Source organism: Anopheles coustani, chromosome 2 (genome assembly GCF_943734705.1).
Source record: "Anopheles coustani chromosome 2, idAnoCousDA_361_x.2, whole genome shotgun sequence".
NCBI classification, from domain to species: domain Eukaryota; kingdom Metazoa; phylum Arthropoda; class Insecta; order Diptera; family Culicidae; genus Anopheles; species Anopheles coustani.
Genome location: NC_071289.1, coordinates 56,467,329 through 56,484,938, shown reverse-complemented (window position 1 = coordinate 56,484,938; position 17,610 = coordinate 56,467,329). Strand labels below are relative to the sequence as shown.

At 43.8% G+C, this 17,610-nt stretch overlaps 4 protein-coding genes across 4 annotated transcripts in view; 2 read left to right on the top strand and 2 right to left on the bottom strand.

Annotated features, from left to right (window-relative positions):
- Nucleotides 1–698: 698 nt before the first annotated feature.
- Nucleotides 699–2,903, top strand: LOC131265627 (divergent protein kinase domain 1C). Its single transcript, XM_058267912.1, has 5 exons — nucleotides 699–799; nucleotides 927–1,162; nucleotides 1,226–1,393; nucleotides 1,469–2,158; nucleotides 2,480–2,903. Exons 2-5 carry the CDS (start codon nucleotides 950–952, stop codon nucleotides 2,690–2,692), a joined length of 1,284 nt encoding a protein of 427 aa, XP_058123895.1. The 5' UTR covers nucleotides 699–799; nucleotides 927–949; the 3' UTR covers nucleotides 2,693–2,903.
- Nucleotides 2,904–3,048: 145 nt separating this feature from the next.
- LOC131262457 (tonsoku-like protein) lies at nucleotides 3,049–9,461 on the bottom strand. The gene is made up of 4 exons (XM_058264462.1): nucleotides 9,341–9,461; nucleotides 6,013–9,265; nucleotides 4,369–4,571; nucleotides 3,049–4,312 (listed from the first exon to the last, which is right to left on the bottom strand). Exons 1-4 carry the CDS (start codon nucleotides 9,357–9,359, stop codon nucleotides 3,144–3,146), a joined length of 4,644 nt encoding a protein of 1,547 aa, XP_058120445.1. The 5' UTR covers nucleotides 9,360–9,461; the 3' UTR covers nucleotides 3,049–3,143.
- Nucleotides 9,462–9,763: 302 nt separating this feature from the next.
- On the top strand, nucleotides 9,764–13,441 carry LOC131262458 (deoxynucleoside triphosphate triphosphohydrolase SAMHD1 homolog). Its single transcript, XM_058264463.1, has 6 exons — nucleotides 9,764–10,352; nucleotides 10,420–10,507; nucleotides 10,627–10,713; nucleotides 10,784–11,235; nucleotides 12,497–12,692; nucleotides 12,769–13,441. The coding sequence occupies exons 1-6, from the start codon at nucleotides 10,174–10,176 to the stop codon at nucleotides 13,066–13,068; spliced, it is 1,302 nt and encodes a 433-aa protein (XP_058120446.1). The 5' UTR covers nucleotides 9,764–10,173; the 3' UTR covers nucleotides 13,069–13,441.
- Nucleotides 13,442–13,882: 441 nt separating this feature from the next.
- The window catches only part of LOC131262459 (heparan sulfate 2-O-sulfotransferase pipe), a 126,303-nt gene continuing 122,575 nt past the window's right edge, over nucleotides 13,883–17,610 (bottom strand). The window contains exons 5-6 of the mRNA XM_058264464.1: nucleotides 14,578–15,137; nucleotides 13,883–14,505 (exon numbers count right to left, since the gene is read on the bottom strand). Of these exons, the coding sequence (XP_058120447.1) occupies nucleotides 14,181–14,505; nucleotides 14,578–15,137 (885 nt within the window). The 3' untranslated portion in view covers nucleotides 13,883–14,180. The remainder of the gene's footprint in view (nucleotides 14,506–14,577; nucleotides 15,138–17,610) is intronic.

The following is a 17,610-nucleotide window of genomic DNA, read 5'->3' as shown; positions in this document are numbered from 1 at the left end:
AAGCATTTTTCTGTAAAATTGTAGCGATTAGGTAGGTTGGAAATAAAAGTATTATCGAAAGCTGCTACGAAAGTTTTTGTTCAATTTTTTAGTTGATAATTTTGCTATTTCGATTTAACACTAAAACAACAAATAATAAGAAACTATGACAAAAACTAATCAAATTTCACAAGCGTAAAGACCAGGAAAAGTAATATTTTTAAAAGCTAATGTTATATCCATAACAAGAAAGTGAACGTGTACTGCAGTTAAAATAAAGTATATTTTAATATACTTAAACTTAAAAGGCTATGTTGCAGTTTTCACCAAAACGCGGGAAAACACCTCGATCGCGTATGGGAAGTGCAAACCCGACCCACGTGTTTTCAAGAGTTGAATGAATCCTTCCTTCGTTTTAACGACTGTCTACAAACGGAAGCTACAAAGGGAGCCTCAGGGTTAGGGTATGAAGAATCGGTCCATTGGATATGTAGATAAAATGGCAAGGAAACATGCGCACTGTGACCCAGACTCCTAGCGAGCTCCTTAAGATATGACGTCACACATCAAAACAAACCTAGAACCGCGATGGCGCACGCACGCAGTTCGGTGTCCTTGGACTAGGGGACGGTGACATTTTGGGCGGACATTTGTTTTTATGTAACAGCGACGGGCGTCACCAACCTCGGAGCCATCGCACCGGTCATTGTGTTTGTAGTCTTGTGAGTAGTTTATCTTAATAGCAGTAAATTTTACGTGTCCACATCCTCCACCGAGGAGGTTGGCTATAGGCGCTAGTATTGTACCATTGTCGCTCGTGGTAAGGGATGCTAAGCAAGTAGTAAACAAAGCATAATTAAGCATTTCGTGTCACTGAGATCGATTTTGGATTGGCTTCACTTGCGAATCAATGAAAAGTTCTTTTTTACCTGTTTTAAACTTGGCAGCAGCGTGGGAGAACCTGCCGAGAATGACAATCAGCAACAGCAGCCGCCTGCTGGCCATGCAGGGTCGGTTTAAAAGTTTAACCCGAAGGTTTCGTTTTTCACCGAGACGCCGCTCCTATTGTGCCATTACTTCCGCAACCTTGTTGGTGCTCTTGGTGCTCGCTGTGATCGGCTTCGCCGTGACCAGGCTGCACTTTTGCTTCGACGTGTTGGTCGAATGGAAGATTTCAAAAATTGTAAGTATATACAGCGAAAAAAGGTGAAGTAAAGTTCTTAAATTTGTTTTTTTACTTCTACAGTGCAATCAGTATTATAGCAATGAAATTACGGGCTACATGTGTCCAGAACTATGTGCTGGTGATACCATTTCGGAATTTCACTGCCCTTCAACGAAGCAGACCTCGCTGAATCCCTTCAATCCGAATCGATTTTTGGCCCGTAAAGCTCAACAGTTAGTCGTCGTGAAGGTAAGCGTACTTACCTAAAAATTTAATGTCGTCTTTGAAAGTGTTGAACATAACCGCCGGTTTCTCATCCTGCAGCATGCGGTTCCGGATGATAGTTACGAAAAACTGTCCTGGATCGATAGCCACCGGCACGAAGAACACTATCCAACGGAGACGGAGTACGTCGGCATCGTGCGCCGATACATCGAACTGCGGTACAACCTACAACTGCCGTTCGACAAGTTGAACAGTTTGCTCAAGCTGAAGAACAAGAACAATCACGTGCTGTTTCACGCCAGCATGCGCAACAGCTGGACGTTGATCCAGAACAACGAGTACCTGCTGAGCCGGCTGTACGAGGAGAAGGAGATCTTCCCGCAGGTGGTCGGCACGTGCGGTGATCTCTTTATTACGGAGCTGCTGGAGACGGTCGAGTTTGACGAACGGCGGTACCATTTCACCAATCACATCGATCTGTCCAAGTGGCGGTACCACATCAAGGTGGCCGTGCTCATACTGGACTATCTCGAGGAGATGGGCCAGAACAAGTTCCAGATGTGCTCGGTGCTGCTAGCGGGCTTCGGCATCAGCGACAGTCGTATGAAATATCACGACCTGCGGTACATAAGCACCGAGGTGTCGATCGATCGGATGCTGTCCGATGGACGCGAGTGCTCTAGTGACGCCGAGTGTAGCTTCCATGATTGCCGTAGTCGCTGCAACACCACCGTCCATCAGTGTACCGCCGGTTTGTTGAATAACAATCTGCAAATTGTGTGTGATAAGGTAATTGAACAATAGTATTTACAGCGTTTTAATAACCAACACGAAAATCCAGCAGTATACTTGGATCGGGAAACGATGAAGCGAGCCTACCATAAAGCACTTTATGGTGAATCGCAAAACTTACAGCTAGGAACTCCAAACGAGTAAAGTAGATAATCCGTATTATTCTAGGACCGACCGCAATGACAGGTATCGCATGAATGATTGTTGTGCTTTATTACATACGATCCAGGTACACTGCTGGATGTGTTTGTTGAATGAAATGCAGTAATCTCTACTGGTTAGTGCAAAACAGGTTTCACTTCATTACCTTGTCGATAGATATTCCGCGGGACCGCCACCGAGCCGGGCATCCTAGTGACGGAGAAAAGTCCAACCCGATTGCTTCGCATCCTGGAGCGTTGCGCACGGCCGAGCAGCAGGTCCGATGTTGACGCCGGCCGATCGTGGGGCGCTTCGAAGAGTCTCAAGAAACAGCTGTACAATGAGCTGACCAGCATCTACGAGCAACTTGCTTCTTCGGTCTACTCCTAATTATCTGCCCCCCTCTGCCGGCCAGTAGAAGTATTGCGCCCTCTCAAAACCGGGGACCAGCATTAGAGTACCGTAGTCAATTGCAGTGATAATCAAACAGCGTTCGTACAGCGACACGACAATTGTGCAAAGTATTTTTCGGGTGCAACGATATGGGTAGAGTGAATCTGGTTTCAGTAGCCAAAAACGAATCTAATGGCACAGTAGTATTATTCTCACCAATCTTTAACGGAAAATTGTAAACGCTACGACGACCTAGAGATAATAAGCAGTAACCTTAAAGCAGTAAAAAACTGAAATTTACAGATAGAAACAACTACAAATTTGTTGCTTTAATTTAAAACAATGTTTGTGACTTGTCAACAAAAAATCTATTTGTGAATTTAATTCACTATTATTTTACATGCTTTATTCAAATTTTGTTTTGATTGATATAATTTAAAAAAAGCTACTACTTATCGACACTAAACGTTATGTGTAAACCGTCGTCGTGCTTAGTTAAATTCGGAGTTCTTGCGGACCATAAGGTACGCCACAGGTTAGTGACCACGGTGAGCAATGTTTCGTGTTGGTGCACTGTGTAATCGCCAACCGGTAGCATGGCCAGAAGTTCTCGAGGGTATTGAACGGACGGATTGTACTCGATCATCTTCAGCTGGTCTGCCGGTGCGATCGTATCCAGCTCGACCCACAGTTGGACATTGTGCCGGAAGTGTAATTGTTCAAGTCGAAAGACGGCGCCGTTGCACTGTCGTAGAACGGAAAGAAAGGTACGCTTTGTGAGGGCTACATTGACTGATAAATCCAGATGGACGAGCTTTTCACAGTTCCGTCCGAGGGATGGGAGGAGTGTGTTTTCTATCTCATCGTCAGTCAGTCGACAGTTGCTAAGATTGAGAGCCCGCAAGCTTCCCAGTTGGGTATTGGATATGGTTTGCCATAGTTTGGGTTTGAAATCAGTGCAAAGTGCAGCGAGCGAATGGAAGCTAGCATCCCGCAAATGGCCCTCGGACAGCTGATTCAAAAGATACTGCACCGAATGTTCGTGAAGTTTGTTTTGCGAAACGTCGAACGTTTCCAATCGCGAAATATCGAAGTTGCCAACATTACTCTCGTCTATGGTCATTATGTCGGTTGACCCGAGACGAAGGACACGTAAATTGGATAACTCATTGCACAAAACGAACAGTGGGGCAATAGCATCGTCTTCGAGAGGATTACTGCTAAGATCCAATTCTTCTAGCCCGCTGCCCTTTAACCCACCTACCGTCAAAGAACCACTCAATGATTCCAAATCCAACGGATTTTTCACGCCATAGCAGAGCATCTCAACACTTCGGCTAGTGAGCAGATTTAAAGCAAGTCGCAGCACACGCAAATGTTTGCAGGATGGTAAATATCGAGCCAGTGTTTCCATGTGGTTGTCGGTGATTCCGTTCACCGACAGATCTAAATGGTTCAACCAGTCCTGTTGGAAGAATACCAACAAGAAAACGAACGATAATGTATCGGTAGCGGGAAGTGGTTGTGAAGGTACCGTTAGCGCAAAGTCGGGTTCCAAAATTATTGAACCAGTACGTTCCAGTTTTATCAGCCTTGCTTGAAGATTCTTGTCGTTCACTGAAAACAGAATGATTATAATCATCATCCTAGAGGGTTGCGTTCACCAGACTTACCTTTTTTGTTTTCCTGACAGTATTCTTCGTAAAATTGTGCGAAATCTACATGCTGACAGCCGCGGACCATGCCATGTACAGTTATTTCCGTGTTTAACCCAGGTACTCTGTTTTCTGTTAACACGTTGAGATATTCACTTTCAGAAAACGCATGGAGATCTTTTGATTGTTTTATCTTCAACAGTGGTCGTTTTCCGTAGCACCTAGGATAAAATACAAGTAAAATAATATAATATTGTTAAAAAAATTAAATAATGGAAACATCCCATTCTAAATATGGAAAAAAAACTTAAAACAAAACATGGCTGCGAGAAACCTGTGAATAAAAGATTTCGCAATGATAATCTGCAATTTAAAGAGTCAACACAAACCGATTTCCAAACTTATAATTTGTTAATAAAATTCTAAAATACCCTATCGGAGTTTATCGATTTGGCACCGAGATTTAACTGCCCTAATCAGGTTTGACAAATTTTCGCAATTTGGCAATTTTCCAAAACTAAATAATAAAAATTTTTGCAATAACAAAATAGAAAAATTTCAACGGCTTCTCATTCAAAAACGAAAAACGCTAGCAACTTTCTGTTAAAAGCAAAATAAAGAGTAGCATTTTTTAAAATTTGGAACAAGTTTGACAACTGTATCATTTAAATTGAATCCGCCGAGGCCAAAACATTAAACCATCTACGTTTGATTGTATGTTAAAACATGCAGCTTTATCGTGGACCACGTGACCAAAGATTATTTAAAGTCGGACGGCGACAAGTGTTAAAAAACCTAGTACTTAATGTTGCTTTTGAAGCTTTTTACAGTATATTTAAAATGTTTTGGGGCCCCTAACTCCCATGGAACGCCATATTGTGGGTGAAAACCAGCGAGAAGGTTTTGCACAAGTCACTGTTCTTCCTTTCAAGACTTCCGGCGTATGGAGATGGGTATAGTGTGCAGTGTTTTCCGGAATTAAGCAACTCTATCAGAAAACATTATAAAGAGTACGATTCACTGGTTTGGACATACCTGCCATAGTAATTCATGCGCAACGAGAATCGTAGTAGTTGAACCGGTCAAATGTAATTTAAATACCCAACACTGCTAACCCTCCTTATGTTTCTCAACTACAACCAATCGAATAAAAATTTACAACACTTAAAGGTAGGACCTATTCCAACGTTTTAAAGTCCAAACAGAGTAGCATTTGGCCATGAATGCCTCACAGCAAGTGAAAAACATCGTTACATGATTGGCTGTGTCGGCTATGACTGAAGTTTCGGCTAAGGGCCGTTAGGCCGGTTTACTGGGTGGCGGAATATTTTTTGAAAGTACTAGAAAAGCGTAATTTTACAATAAAATTTATTTCACTCCATTAGCTTGGTTGATTTTTTTCTTATTACCGATGAAAATTTGTCTATTTCTTTAATGCAAACGTTAAATGCAAGTAAACTGAAATTACGAAAACTAAAAACTGATTATTTTAATAGATCCTTAGGACAAAGTTAAGGTTAATGTTAATGTTAATGCAATCCAAAATATTTGTTTTGTATCGTTTTGATGATATCTAATAAGATTTTTAACAATAGCCCAGGCAAAAGTCGCCAGACCGATGGAAAAAGCTCAGTTTGTCGATTATCTATTATTTCTACTCACATGATGTACCGCTTGACGATCTCATTTTGTAACCACCCGATCGTGCGGGTGGTGAAGAGTGTTTGATCGTTGAAGAAAAGATCCACTGTTTTGCCATCATCAAGGACCACATGGAACGTTTGCTTCATAGAAGGCTGAGCGGCGGGTGATTTATGGGGCGAGGGTGCCACGGGTGTTGGGGTCGTCTGCTTAACTGGCGTCCTTAATCGATCTTCAGGTGGAGTCAAATTTTCTTTCTCGTCAAAACATGGGCTTGCTATCCGCTGGAAACCAGCATCAAGAAGGGATGTCTGTGCAATGCCTAACGAATGTCGCCGTGCACGGGTTTCCGACGAGCCTCGTCGGTTTTGTATTCGACGAAAGCTTTTTGCTGAGTTTTTCATGAGAACATTGAAGGCACTGTCAGTACTCTCTTGCTCTTGCCAGCAGTCGTTAGCGTAGGGTTCGTCTGCAAACGGCAGATCATCGTCGTCTGCATCGAGCAAAGCAGAGGCACAATCAGTTGAGTACGAAGGAGGGGTTGCGTCCACACCAGTAAGGTCCGATGAAGAGCGATTTTTTCCGAACGAAGAGGACGATTTCTTCCTTTCCAAACTACTCGAAGCCGAACGGGGTAGGGTGGAGGGCGTAACACGACTTCTTTTTGCGGTTTGCTGCAAATCGTCGATCAACCAATCGTCGGCATCGACCTCATCCAAGGCCATGTGCGCCAATCGTTTCTTCTGTCCGGCTAGGGAAAGGGATGTCGCTCGATGATCGGTGATCTTGTTTTTCCGCAGCGCTAACATCGTACTGCGATATTCGCTAACGCCAACCGGGTCCAACTCATCGTCACTAGCTCCATTGATTGAGACACGCTTTGGGGATCTTTCGTCGTCACTACTGGAAACCGCGTTTCGGTGTAAGCGCATGACCGTTTCTTTACTTCCATAGCTAGCAGAACTAGATCCAGTGGATCGGAGTGATTTGACCTTCGACGAAGAACTGCCGGTAGTGTGTGCTGTGGAATCGGTTGGCGTATCGGAATCGCTTGAGTAACTATTTTGCTTGACCGTTATTTTACTACCGGAAGAAAAATCTTTTTTCGCAGGTCGACGATCTACGGACGGTGGCGATACTTGTTCTGCTACTGCATCAAACTTTGCCACCAATCGCTCCCGAACTCGTTCGTAATGATGGATTTCTTCCAGTGATAACCGTGCCTTACGTTTCGAGTACCACGTGTCTAGAACATTCAGCGTTGTGTCCCCGAAATCAGTCCGTTGTGTTGCATTTGCGCCACGATCGAGTAACACCTCGATCACTTCTAACCGGCCATTGCAACAGGCGTCATAAAGTGGTGTTATGCCATCGCAGCTCGTTCCACCTTTATCGTTCATATGTGCCCCACGATCAAGCAGTGTGGTAACGATATCGGCATGTCCATGGATGCACGCTTCATGAAGCGGCAGCCATCCGGCGTGATCGCGCACATTTACCGGGTGACCCTGTTCGAGAAGCCTCTCGACAAGGACCGTATTACCTGCGATCGCTGCCTGATGGAGTTGCGTTTCTCCCTTGTTGTTTCTGCGCACGGCGAACGTCATGCCACGTTTGCGCGTTCTTCCTTGTGCTGAAGTAGAGGCGTTTAAAGCATCCGGTATACTGTCGTTCAGCTTCTTACCACTTCCAATACCTCCACCCAAATTTGCTTCTCCTTCAACGTCCGAATTTTCCGATAGATCTATATCGAGGTTTATATCATCGCCCACGTTCGGTGTGTTCTGTTCGTTCTCCCCATCGTCCTCGTCTACCTCCGATAGGCAATCCATATCCGGCAAGCCCTCACTGTCTGGTTCGACGATACTTAGATCGATTCCCTCGGCAATTGCTTCCTGTTCGAGAGTGTCCGCCATCAGATCCATACAGTTCTTTCGTAACATCTTTACCGCACGTTGCACCGCAACTCGTTCCAGATCGATCGATTGTAGCTTTTTAGCTTCCACACGCGCCCTCCGATAAATGTCCTCGATGTCAAAAAAGGATTTTTCCTGTCGTTCATACAGCTTCGCAATCTGTAGCAGTGTATGGTAGGCTTCTTTCGGTTCGTTTGCGATGATCTCATACTCCTTCCAGAGGTACTCGAGGGCAAGATCGTACTGTTGGTTGTCGGTGTACGTCTGGTAGAGGCTTACGTAGCACGGAATCAGCTGCCGGTTAGCGTCACCGAGCGCTTCGGCACACTCCAGCATTCGCCGGTAGTAATCGATCGCTTTGACAAAATTGCGCAGCTTACAGGCACCGTCTCCCATGCGTTCGTAAAGAGTTTTACGACGCTCGTAGTTCGTTGCTTCAAGGGTTATTAGCTCGTCCTCCGTACGGCATATGGCAACGAGTACTTTGAGTTGCTGTGCGATTTGTTTTGCGTCGCTACTGACTGGGGTTTTCAGATGATATGCTCTTTTAAGAGTTTGACGAGCGCTCTGGAAGTCGCCCATTTGCAGAAAGAAATCCGTTTTTAATAGCAACGTTTGGCACATTTTCGTTGCACGATTCGAAAGTCGTGAAGCCACCTCAAGGCCATGGTTTAACAAGCGTAAAGTTTTACCACGATGCTCACCATCATTGTTCTTCTCCCACTGGGAACAGGATAATGCCATCGTATTATAACAAGTATGAAGAAGTTCGAATGAATCTGCCTCACGGGCTAACCGTATTGCACGTTCCATATGCACCTGAGCTGGATTCGTTTTTCCCCGCCGGTCAAGCGTCACACCGAGATTCAAATACGTTCCGGCTTGCATTTCGATAAATTCAGCCTTCCGCACCGTCCCTTGCAATTTGTCGCAAATCGACAGTGCTATATTGAAAGCCTTTTCGGCCTCGATCAGGTCCGCTTCGGCATCCGATGTTTTCTTCTCCAAAATAAAGCTCTCCGCTCGGTGCAGGTAGACGCGACCTAGGGTAACATTGGCACGCTGAATTTCTAGCTGGTTGGCCTCGTTACGAGCGGCCCGCGAATAAGCCTGGACATTTTGAAGCGCTTCCTTGAACTGACCCATCATGAGATGCATCTCACCGATCATTCGAAACGCCAGTCCGCGGTCCATCAATCGATTGAGCTTTTCATACGCCTTGGCCGCCAGTTTGTACTCGTTTAATGCACGTTGATACTCCTCACGGTCCTTGTACAACTCGCCCAATCTTTGGCAGGTTTCGGCTAATGAGAGGTAATTGTCCTGGTTTGCATATTTCGTCTTTTTGTTGACAAGTTCTAAAACAAGGGGTTGTTTGTTGTTTGGAAACATTACCAATTTCACGGAGAACAACCGTCGGATCCCGTACTTACTACGCTCATCGGGCCCCATAGTAACAGAAAACGTTAACTTCACTGTTCACAATTTACAAACACAAAGTTTAGCAAACGATAAACGTTTAGGGAATTATGAAACAAGGATATTCATGTAAACTTTTGTTAAACAAACAATTCTACTGGAAGGCAACGTTTGTAAAAGGGACTCCATGGGACAAACGTCAAAAGAGCCGAGCGCGCCAACTGGAGTGCGTGAAACAGGCCCACTTTTCGTTACGGTGTTCTGTCAAATGCTTGTCATAACATTCCTGCATCGCCGGAGGTACGATTTTTCGATAGATTCGTTGTTACCAAACTTGTTAAACAAGTTTCCTAGCAACCAGTTGTGCAATAGCCCCATTACGACGGCAAACTTTCATCGAAAAACGAAAAATTCGCCTTTGAAATAATGGTGACGGTGTTTTGGGTTTATGTTGTGTTCCGGATAGTTGGCTTGGGGTGGTGGGGGGATTGTTTACCATCCACTTTCCTACTGACACTTCGTGTGAGGTGATGGAGATTCGACGAATTTAGTTTCGATAGCGATGCCAGATCCCACTGCAATCGCCATAGAATTCCTCACCAAAGCAGTCCGTTCTTTTAACAGTTACTTAATTGTCTCGCACAGCATGCTGCTGCGTAATTTTGAACTGGTAAGGCTCTTGTGGGCACCGCAGTTGGCTTAATCGTGCACGGGAACGAAAGAGATACGTTATCGCTGGTAGCATACGCAACGCTCTAGGGTCGCCTTAAAAGCATTTGACAAACGAATAAGTTGTACCATTCGTCGTTGTCGTTGAACTCGAGCACTCGAAGAGGATTAAACGGAAATGGATCAATCTAACTTAACGGTTCAGGATTCTGTCTACGGTTTCTACTGTTTACCTGCTTACATTCGGTCCGCTGTAGAGACGGAAGAATTTCTACGCCTGAAACGGTTGAAACAACTGGGTGTCTCTAATTTAACTTTCGAGGGAGCTGACCATACGAGATTCGAACACTCGTTGGGGTAAGTTCTGTTACAACATATTTCTGGTTAACCGGAATGCTAAATATTCATTTCTTCTTTGTTTCAGTGCCTGCTACCTGGCTGGTAAACTGCTAGATTCATTAAATCTCCATTTGGAACAACCAATAAGCGAAAGTGAGCGGATGTGTGTTATGGTAAGTTTATCATGTTTGATTAATTTTAAATTACTTCGCAAGCTAGTACGGCATTGAATTATTTTTATCCTATCTTTTGGAACTTATAAATTCAATAACGTTCATTTTGATTGCTTTAGCTGGCGGCAGTTTTGCATGATGTAGGCCATGGACCATTTTCGCACATGTGGGAAAAATTTGTTGAAGTTTACGGTGGCCATTGGAGGGTAAGAGGATGCATCCATTTCTGCACAATAATGAGTGGTTGTTGTTTTTATGTGTCAATTTCTTTTCCAGCATGAGGAAGCCTCGGTACAACTTGTGCGTCAAGTGCTTGACCGAATGGAATACATCACCGAACAGCAAAGGGAGATAATCTGTGCAATGATACAAGGCAAAGCATCCGATCTGTTAATCCCCGAGCGTCACTTTTTGGCGCATATTGTCAGCAGCGATGTGGATGTCGATCGGTGTGACTATTTGCAGCGTGATTCGCACCACGTGCCCAACATCATTAGACCGTCGCGACCGTTTAGTGAAATGTTCGATCGAGCCCGCGTAGCGACGACAGTTGATGGCAGAAGCAAAATCGTTTATCATTGGGAAGATTTTCCGCTAGTGTATGAAATGGCCTGTGCTCGGCAGGAGTTTCATCGCGGCTGCTATCAAGATGGAGAGGTCCTCGGAACCGAGCTGATGATGCTGGATGTGCTACACGAAGCCGAACGGGTTGGATTTCGGTTTTCACGGTAAGTGTCCCCTATTCCATTATGTATTCCACGAAATGAGCCTATTTGAATGGATATGTAATTTATTTAATTTTGAATACTTCTATCACTGTAATTGTCGTTGGCAACTTCGTTTGCTTTGTCTTGCTGTGATTCATCTTCGGGAGAGTCAGCTTCCGAATGCAGCGTGTCTGTCGATGACGCTTTTGGTTCGCTTAGATTAATCGCATTTATGTATTCCGGGTAGTTTAGCAGACCATTTTTATCAGCGTCGGCAAACTCGATAAAATCATCAATAACTTCTGCAAACCCATCGCAGAAAAGCCTTGTTAGTTTGCAATGAAATAGCGATTTATCTTGAAAAATTCTATCATCTTACCCACGATGTGGTTGAATTCTTCTTCCTCTAACGACAGAGCAGAATTTTCTAGGATTGGTTTCGAGGTACGATCGATACCATGCAGTTTCCCACCGGTATTGCTGTGCTGATGATTGTGATGCGTTGCGGCGTGCAGCATTTCCAATCCATCCAAGTTATCGTTGTTGTCCGAATCGTGCAGCTTAAAGTAGTAGAAGTTTTTCTCATCCTCCGACATTTCTGTGAGACTTTGATCGCCAATTGGAAGACTTTTCATATCATCCTCTAAATGTCTGCAGTAAACAAAAAAAAGTTAGCGGACACAAAAAACCTTTGAACCGTATCCAGAGTGGGTATGATACTTACTCATGCTCTGGTTTCAAATGTTGGTCCAAATGTTCCTTGGCGGATTTGTGACTAAATTCACCGCGAGGATGGTGTGGACCTTTTGCTGCAACCGTCGTTACGAGAACGTGGATAAGGGTTGGACAAAAGACAACGTAGTGAAAAAGAAAATTGCTGCGAAGCCCGGTGATCATGCTAAAAATGTTCTTTAATAAGAAACACAGTTGCAGGTTTTTCACAAAAACCCGATGGTTTGACCACAAGAAAGTAAAGCAGAGGCTTTGTTGTATCACGACCGAGGAAAGGGGTTCTATTTGACTGTGACTCTTTTCCATGAATTGTTTTTTGTTTGTCAATTCTGTGCGTTCTGATTGACAGTTGAAAATACTTTATTATTGTTGCGTCTGGCATATCCTTTGGCATGCGCAATAGGAAACAGAATGTCCCTATTGTAACCGTGTTGCCAGCACACCATTCTCATCTCGTTTATTATTTTCGATTTGATTGTTTGTTCTACCATAGGTTCTTTAAATCAAACACTAATTTTTGCTATTTAAAATTATATTCCCAACCATTTAGTAATGGCAAGAGTGAACTTCTTTCCAAAGTTCATAGTCAACCAGACCTGTTTATGTATTTAGACGATACTATTGTCGATGAGCTAGCGTCCAGCAGTCATCCTGGGCTGGAGAAAGCCAAAGAACTAATGAAACGTTTGAAGGGCGGCGAGCGTTACACAGAAATATTTAGATCTCCTGTTGATATGAAGGACGAGGTATGTGGTTAAATTATCTTCCATTGTCACAGTACTTAACAATTTCTTGTTTAAATCAATTTTTTCATTCAATCAGGTGGAGCGCTATAACTTTCTACAACAAAAACCTATCGTGGTGCAGGCATCGCGTTGCATTAAATCAAACGAGCAATGGTTTACCAACTTCAACGTTACCTTCTATAAAGTCGCTCCGGGTGGGAGGATGGAACTTATTTCCATCGAGAAGGCGAGAAGTCTATCAAAGATTAATGTACAAAAGTCAGTCAATGAAATTAAGGAATACATCACTTATTGCACTAGTACAGTTCTGCAGGTGCAACAGAATGCCAAGAATTACTTCATCAACTTGCGAAACTCGGTATCGAACGGAAGCTAGTCGATAATATTTGGGATGTAGGAAATGTTTTTTTTTTAATTTTAAATTGAACCATTGAGGCTTCGCACTTTATTTATCTTATCGTACACGTATTGTTTGTGTGGTACTTACCTTCAGGAATTCGTAGCGCAGGAAAATAAATAATTATTTTAGCGCCATCGGTATGGTTGTGTGAACCAAGCTACCTTACTCAGGAAAAGAAATATTTGCTATAATCAATAACAACATTATTATCAAAATTTAAATAATGTTTATAATCATTTACCTTTTATATTTTTACTAGTTTTTTCACGTTAAATCACAAAATAATGCAAAATTAGAAAAAAAACATGGAATGAACAACTCGTAATAAAAGTATTTGGAATTTCTAAACGGTTATATGTTTTACTGGCTGTTTTACTTTTTCGGAGGGAAAGTGAGTGTTAAAATATGTTTTGATCATATCCAGATGGCCATTGTGGGGACACTGAAGTGGCCACTCGACGATCAACAATGTGGTTCAAGTAAGCGTACATTCGCTCGTATACGAGTATCGTGGGAAGATCGGAAGACGATCCAAGATTATACGCTTTGAGAAAGAGAACTACCCTTTCTTTCAACGAACAAAGGCAACGTTTGTTAACAGCATTGGATCTTCATTGGATTTTACAAACAAAAATATTTTATCTGGTTTCGGATCTTCTAATCCATGATTCATATGGAATTGTAAGTTTTGTTCATTTATTTATTTTACACGTCCTCTTCTCTTGAACACAGAACAATATTTTCTTTCGCCTGCTTCGTCCCTCGTTCCGATCAACTCTCATACTCTGTGATCTGATCTGATCGAGCGGTGAGAACAGACGATCGTGAATAGTTAGCACTTCTTTTGGGCCTTTCGGGGTATCGCTTAACGCTTATGCTTTGCTACGGTTGGTGGTCCTACATGCTAGATGAATAGTTTATACATAAATAATGATGCAAAATGTTTGTTGTGTGTATGCACACCACGGTGTGGTTATTCGTTTTCACGCTCTCCTATAACTGTGTTGCTGATGACTTTGTTCATCCCTCACATGTATTTTTTGTTTAATGCTGCGATTTTGGTCGTAAACGCACGATGAAAGGAACAGTTATTTGAGCGGTAGTTGCGTAGCAAGATACTGCTTGTAGAGTCGCTGTTTGCAGAACTGGTAGAATTCGATCTCTCTCGTAAAGTTTCGCCGTACTAGGTCCTTGATCTCTTCGCTGACCGGGGGCTTGAAGCTGTTCTTGTTGATCTTCTGCAGCATGTTCACCTCGTTGAAGTAGACCGAGCTGGCGCCGGAAAAGAATCTTGGGACGTACTTCTCCAGCACGGTCAGTGTCGTGTTCAGGTCCTCCAACACACCGACCACGGCATACTGGCTCTCTACGGCATACTTCGCCCGTTCCAAGGCACCGACACCGTTGAAGGGACTGTTGGGAGGGAAAAGCGACAAACGTTTGTGGGGTGTGGTTCTTTTGTAACAATAACTAACGAACACTTACAGACACTCTTCGCCATGACCGCAGAAGAACAGCGTCTGCCGGCGATGATCACCGATTCCCTCGTGGACGGCATTCTGCGAGTAGGTACATTCGGGGTCACCCTGCAGAACGCAAGTCTCAAAGTCCTTCTTCAGCCAGCGTGGATCGGGTAGGGGCAAATCGGGGAAGGCCTGCTTCCGCTCGACGTAGTACCAGGGCGCGCGCACGTAGTAGTACCAGCTGATGATGCGCTCGACCGGATCACGCACCATGTTGACGTAGATCGGCATCGGCAGACCGAAACGGGTGAAGTTGGTATAGCATACGTGCTTCACGTAGACCGATGGGACAGGCAGGTCCATCACCATTTCAGCCAGCTCCTGCTGCCGTTCGGGTGAGAGACGGATCACTTCCAACCGCTGCACTACATCCCGGTGGAAGGTGTAGTCGTTGCGCACGGCCAGGCGACGCAGCAGCTCCATAAACGTCTGGCTACCGACCTTCGGTACACGGTTGAAGAAGATGATTGGGATTTCCGCGCGGCGCGTATTGTTCAGTTCGGTGGCCTTCAGGCTGTGCATCTACAAAAGTGGGAAATTAAAGCAAAAATAACTATGTTAACAGATTGATAGAAAAGATTTGCTTAAAATTTGTAAAATTAAACTTTTTGTGATTTTTTATTCACTTGAAAGTGATAGTTTTCACCGTGATTATGAAATGTAAGGAAAGATATTTAGAAAAAAAGGCCTTCACACAATAAAGCCCATGCATATTTATGAGTTAAACAAGACGCGAAACGCACGTGTTCTGTGCGTCCAATAGTCGAAGAAAGGGATGTTTCGCGAATAATGGAAACAAAACGAAATGAAGAGGATCCACAGTTAGCAAATTTGCATAAAAATTTAAAAAAAACCATCTTTTGTAGTTTTTTTTCTCTTGGAGGCGCCGAGAAAGTTAAACGTTCGTTCCTGTATTTTTTCAGCGATTCTGACGCTGTATTCGAAAATGAAAGGTATATTTGGAGGAAGACAAACGCCGGCCATCAGTAGGTCAGTAGGGTATGATGGGTGATTTTCGACGTTGACGATGTTTCCGTGTCGCTTTTGGGATGATCGATGTTTTACTGGTAAATGGAAGCTAAATGTTTACTATGGGTTGTTTTAAGTGCCCATACCTTCGGGAAAAGAAACACCTGCATTTTGGAAATGAATGGTCTTTTTCTCCCGTGCAATGAACAATCCGACATTGCCTTCCCATCGGAGGCTGACTGTAGCGCGTATGCAACACTCCGACGGAAAAATGAGAAGGATTCATTCAATGTCTCGAGTTTCTTAAGTTTAATTGTTGCCAAGAAAAGAGACCGACGCGGTAGGTCTTAGAACTGACGCTCCTTCGGGCGGACGGTTGTACCGTAGGAGTTTCAAAAGCTGCCAAGTTTTACCGAATTTTAACGAAAAGTAAAATATAATAGTTTTCTTAAAGTATGGTCTTAAGTATGGTTAGTACAACGGAATAATTTAAAAAAAATATTTTTCTTCCCTTTCCTTCTCATAAGAAAGCTAATTTGGGTGCTTTTACAGTATTCCGGCAATGTCAGTTTCTCCAATATGTTTGCGAAAAGAAATTCAAGATAAGAGTGGCTTGTAACAATCGGTACCGATAACATTTCTGAGCCCGTTAACAAAAGAGGGTTGAATAAATAAGTGAAGTGGCCAATGGTGCGGAGTAGACTTGTTTGACGTCTTTATAATCTGTAGGCGGAAATCTTTGATTATACAATCTACGATTGGAAAAAAAATCTAAGAATGTCTTTGTGTTGCTGTTTATCGGTATCAACTCCATATCGATGCACTCGGTGGTGACTAATTCGTTTCAATCTTCAATTGCATTTCTGTTGTGGGGTGTTTCTTTCTTATGGTTTTGTGCAAAAATATCCAGTGTCGTCTACAAATCTTTTCGTGTTATTAATGAGGATCAAAACAAAAGACACGTATTGCATCGCATTTTTCTATTTGCTCTGCGCCGCTCGTAACCACGGCAACACTGTTGTCACCTGGTACCGCCACTTGATGGGACCTCTCCAGTACGCTAACAATTGGCTACATTTTCGATGACCTACTTCCGGTAGCGGGATTCACCGTGGTGCCACGGGCACATACACATATATATATTCGGCATATCCGGGTAACGCCTTCCGCTGGCAGGCTGGACCGGTAGAGTGGGCTGCCATAAAACCGTTGAATTATGGCTGCACGTGTCAAAATCGTTTGCCAAAAGATGACGTTCCGGGTGGCGCGGATGTTGGTTGCTTTAAATGTGCATATCGTACGCTCCCCACCCACGGAACTTACCAGACCGTGGGTCGTTCGGTGCACTTGAGCCACCCGAAGCCACACCGGATGAATTCTTGCCTTCGCTAAACGCACGCATCCAGGCGGAGGCTGGGGTTTTGGGTTTCCTTAACCCTATTTTTTCGTTCCACTACCGGAGATCGAAAGCGGGCGAGGAATAGTGAGCATGTGGGTCAAATCCTCCACACTACCAAGGGTACCAATTTTCGTGCATGTAAAAATGGTAAAACATCTTGCAAAGATAAATGTTCCATAGTGGCGACACCAGGATGGAGGCGCAGATCGGGATGGCACCATGCGGCCCAAAGCCAAACGGCAGGGCGGAAGAGAGAAGTCAGCTCGGGCACGCCTGCAAAACCTCGAGAAACACAAACAAATAGAAATAGCGTATTTGCACCAAATTGCATGCGCGCTCGCGAGACATTATAATAAATTCTATCCTTTTTCCACCCATTTCGGAACCATCGCCGGCTGGAACGGGGGTCCACAATGTCCCAGGTGCACGTACAAATATCGTTAAGGATGTCGGAGTCTGCCCGGAGCATTGGAAAATTCGCTGTTTTTGTTCACTCTGCCGAAAGCTGCCTTTCTTTTAACACACACAGTTTGTGTTTATGCTGAGGAACCTAAAGTATTCGTATGCGGTTGTTTCTTTTATGCTTCGTTGCATTCATCCCCAAGACTGGGGATGGAGTGGGGGAGT

Excerpts from the sequence above, each read along its gene's own strand:
- LOC131262458 (XM_058264463.1), top strand. The coding sequence starts at position 10,174 with ATGGATCAATCTAACTTAACGGTTCAGGATTCTGTCTACGGTTTCTAC. Across the intron at positions 10,508-10,626 it reads GTGAGCGGATGTGTGTTATG|CTGGCGGCAGTTTTGCATGA; the intron begins GTAAGTTTATCA and ends TGATTGCTTTAG. Across the intron at positions 10,714-10,783 it reads TTTACGGTGGCCATTGGAGG|CATGAGGAAGCCTCGGTACA; the intron begins GTAAGAGGATGC and ends TTTCTTTTCCAG.
- LOC131262457 (XM_058264462.1), bottom strand. Across the intron at positions 4,572-6,012 it reads ATCGTCAAGCGGTACATCAT|GTGCTACGGAAAACGACCAC; the intron begins GTGAGTAGAAAT and ends ATTTTATCCTAG. Across the intron at positions 4,313-4,368 it reads CTGTCAGGAAAACAAAAAAG|TGAACGACAAGAATCTTCAA; the intron begins GTAAGTCTGGTG and ends TTCTGTTTTCAG.
- LOC131265627 (XM_058267912.1), top strand. The coding sequence starts at position 950 with ATGACAATCAGCAACAGCAGCCGCCTGCTGGCCATGCAGGGTCGGTTT. Across the intron at positions 1,394-1,468 it reads AACAGTTAGTCGTCGTGAAG|CATGCGGTTCCGGATGATAG; the intron begins GTAAGCGTACTT and ends CTCATCCTGCAG. Across the intron at positions 2,159-2,479 it reads TGCAAATTGTGTGTGATAAG|ATATTCCGCGGGACCGCCAC; the intron begins GTAATTGAACAA and ends CCTTGTCGATAG.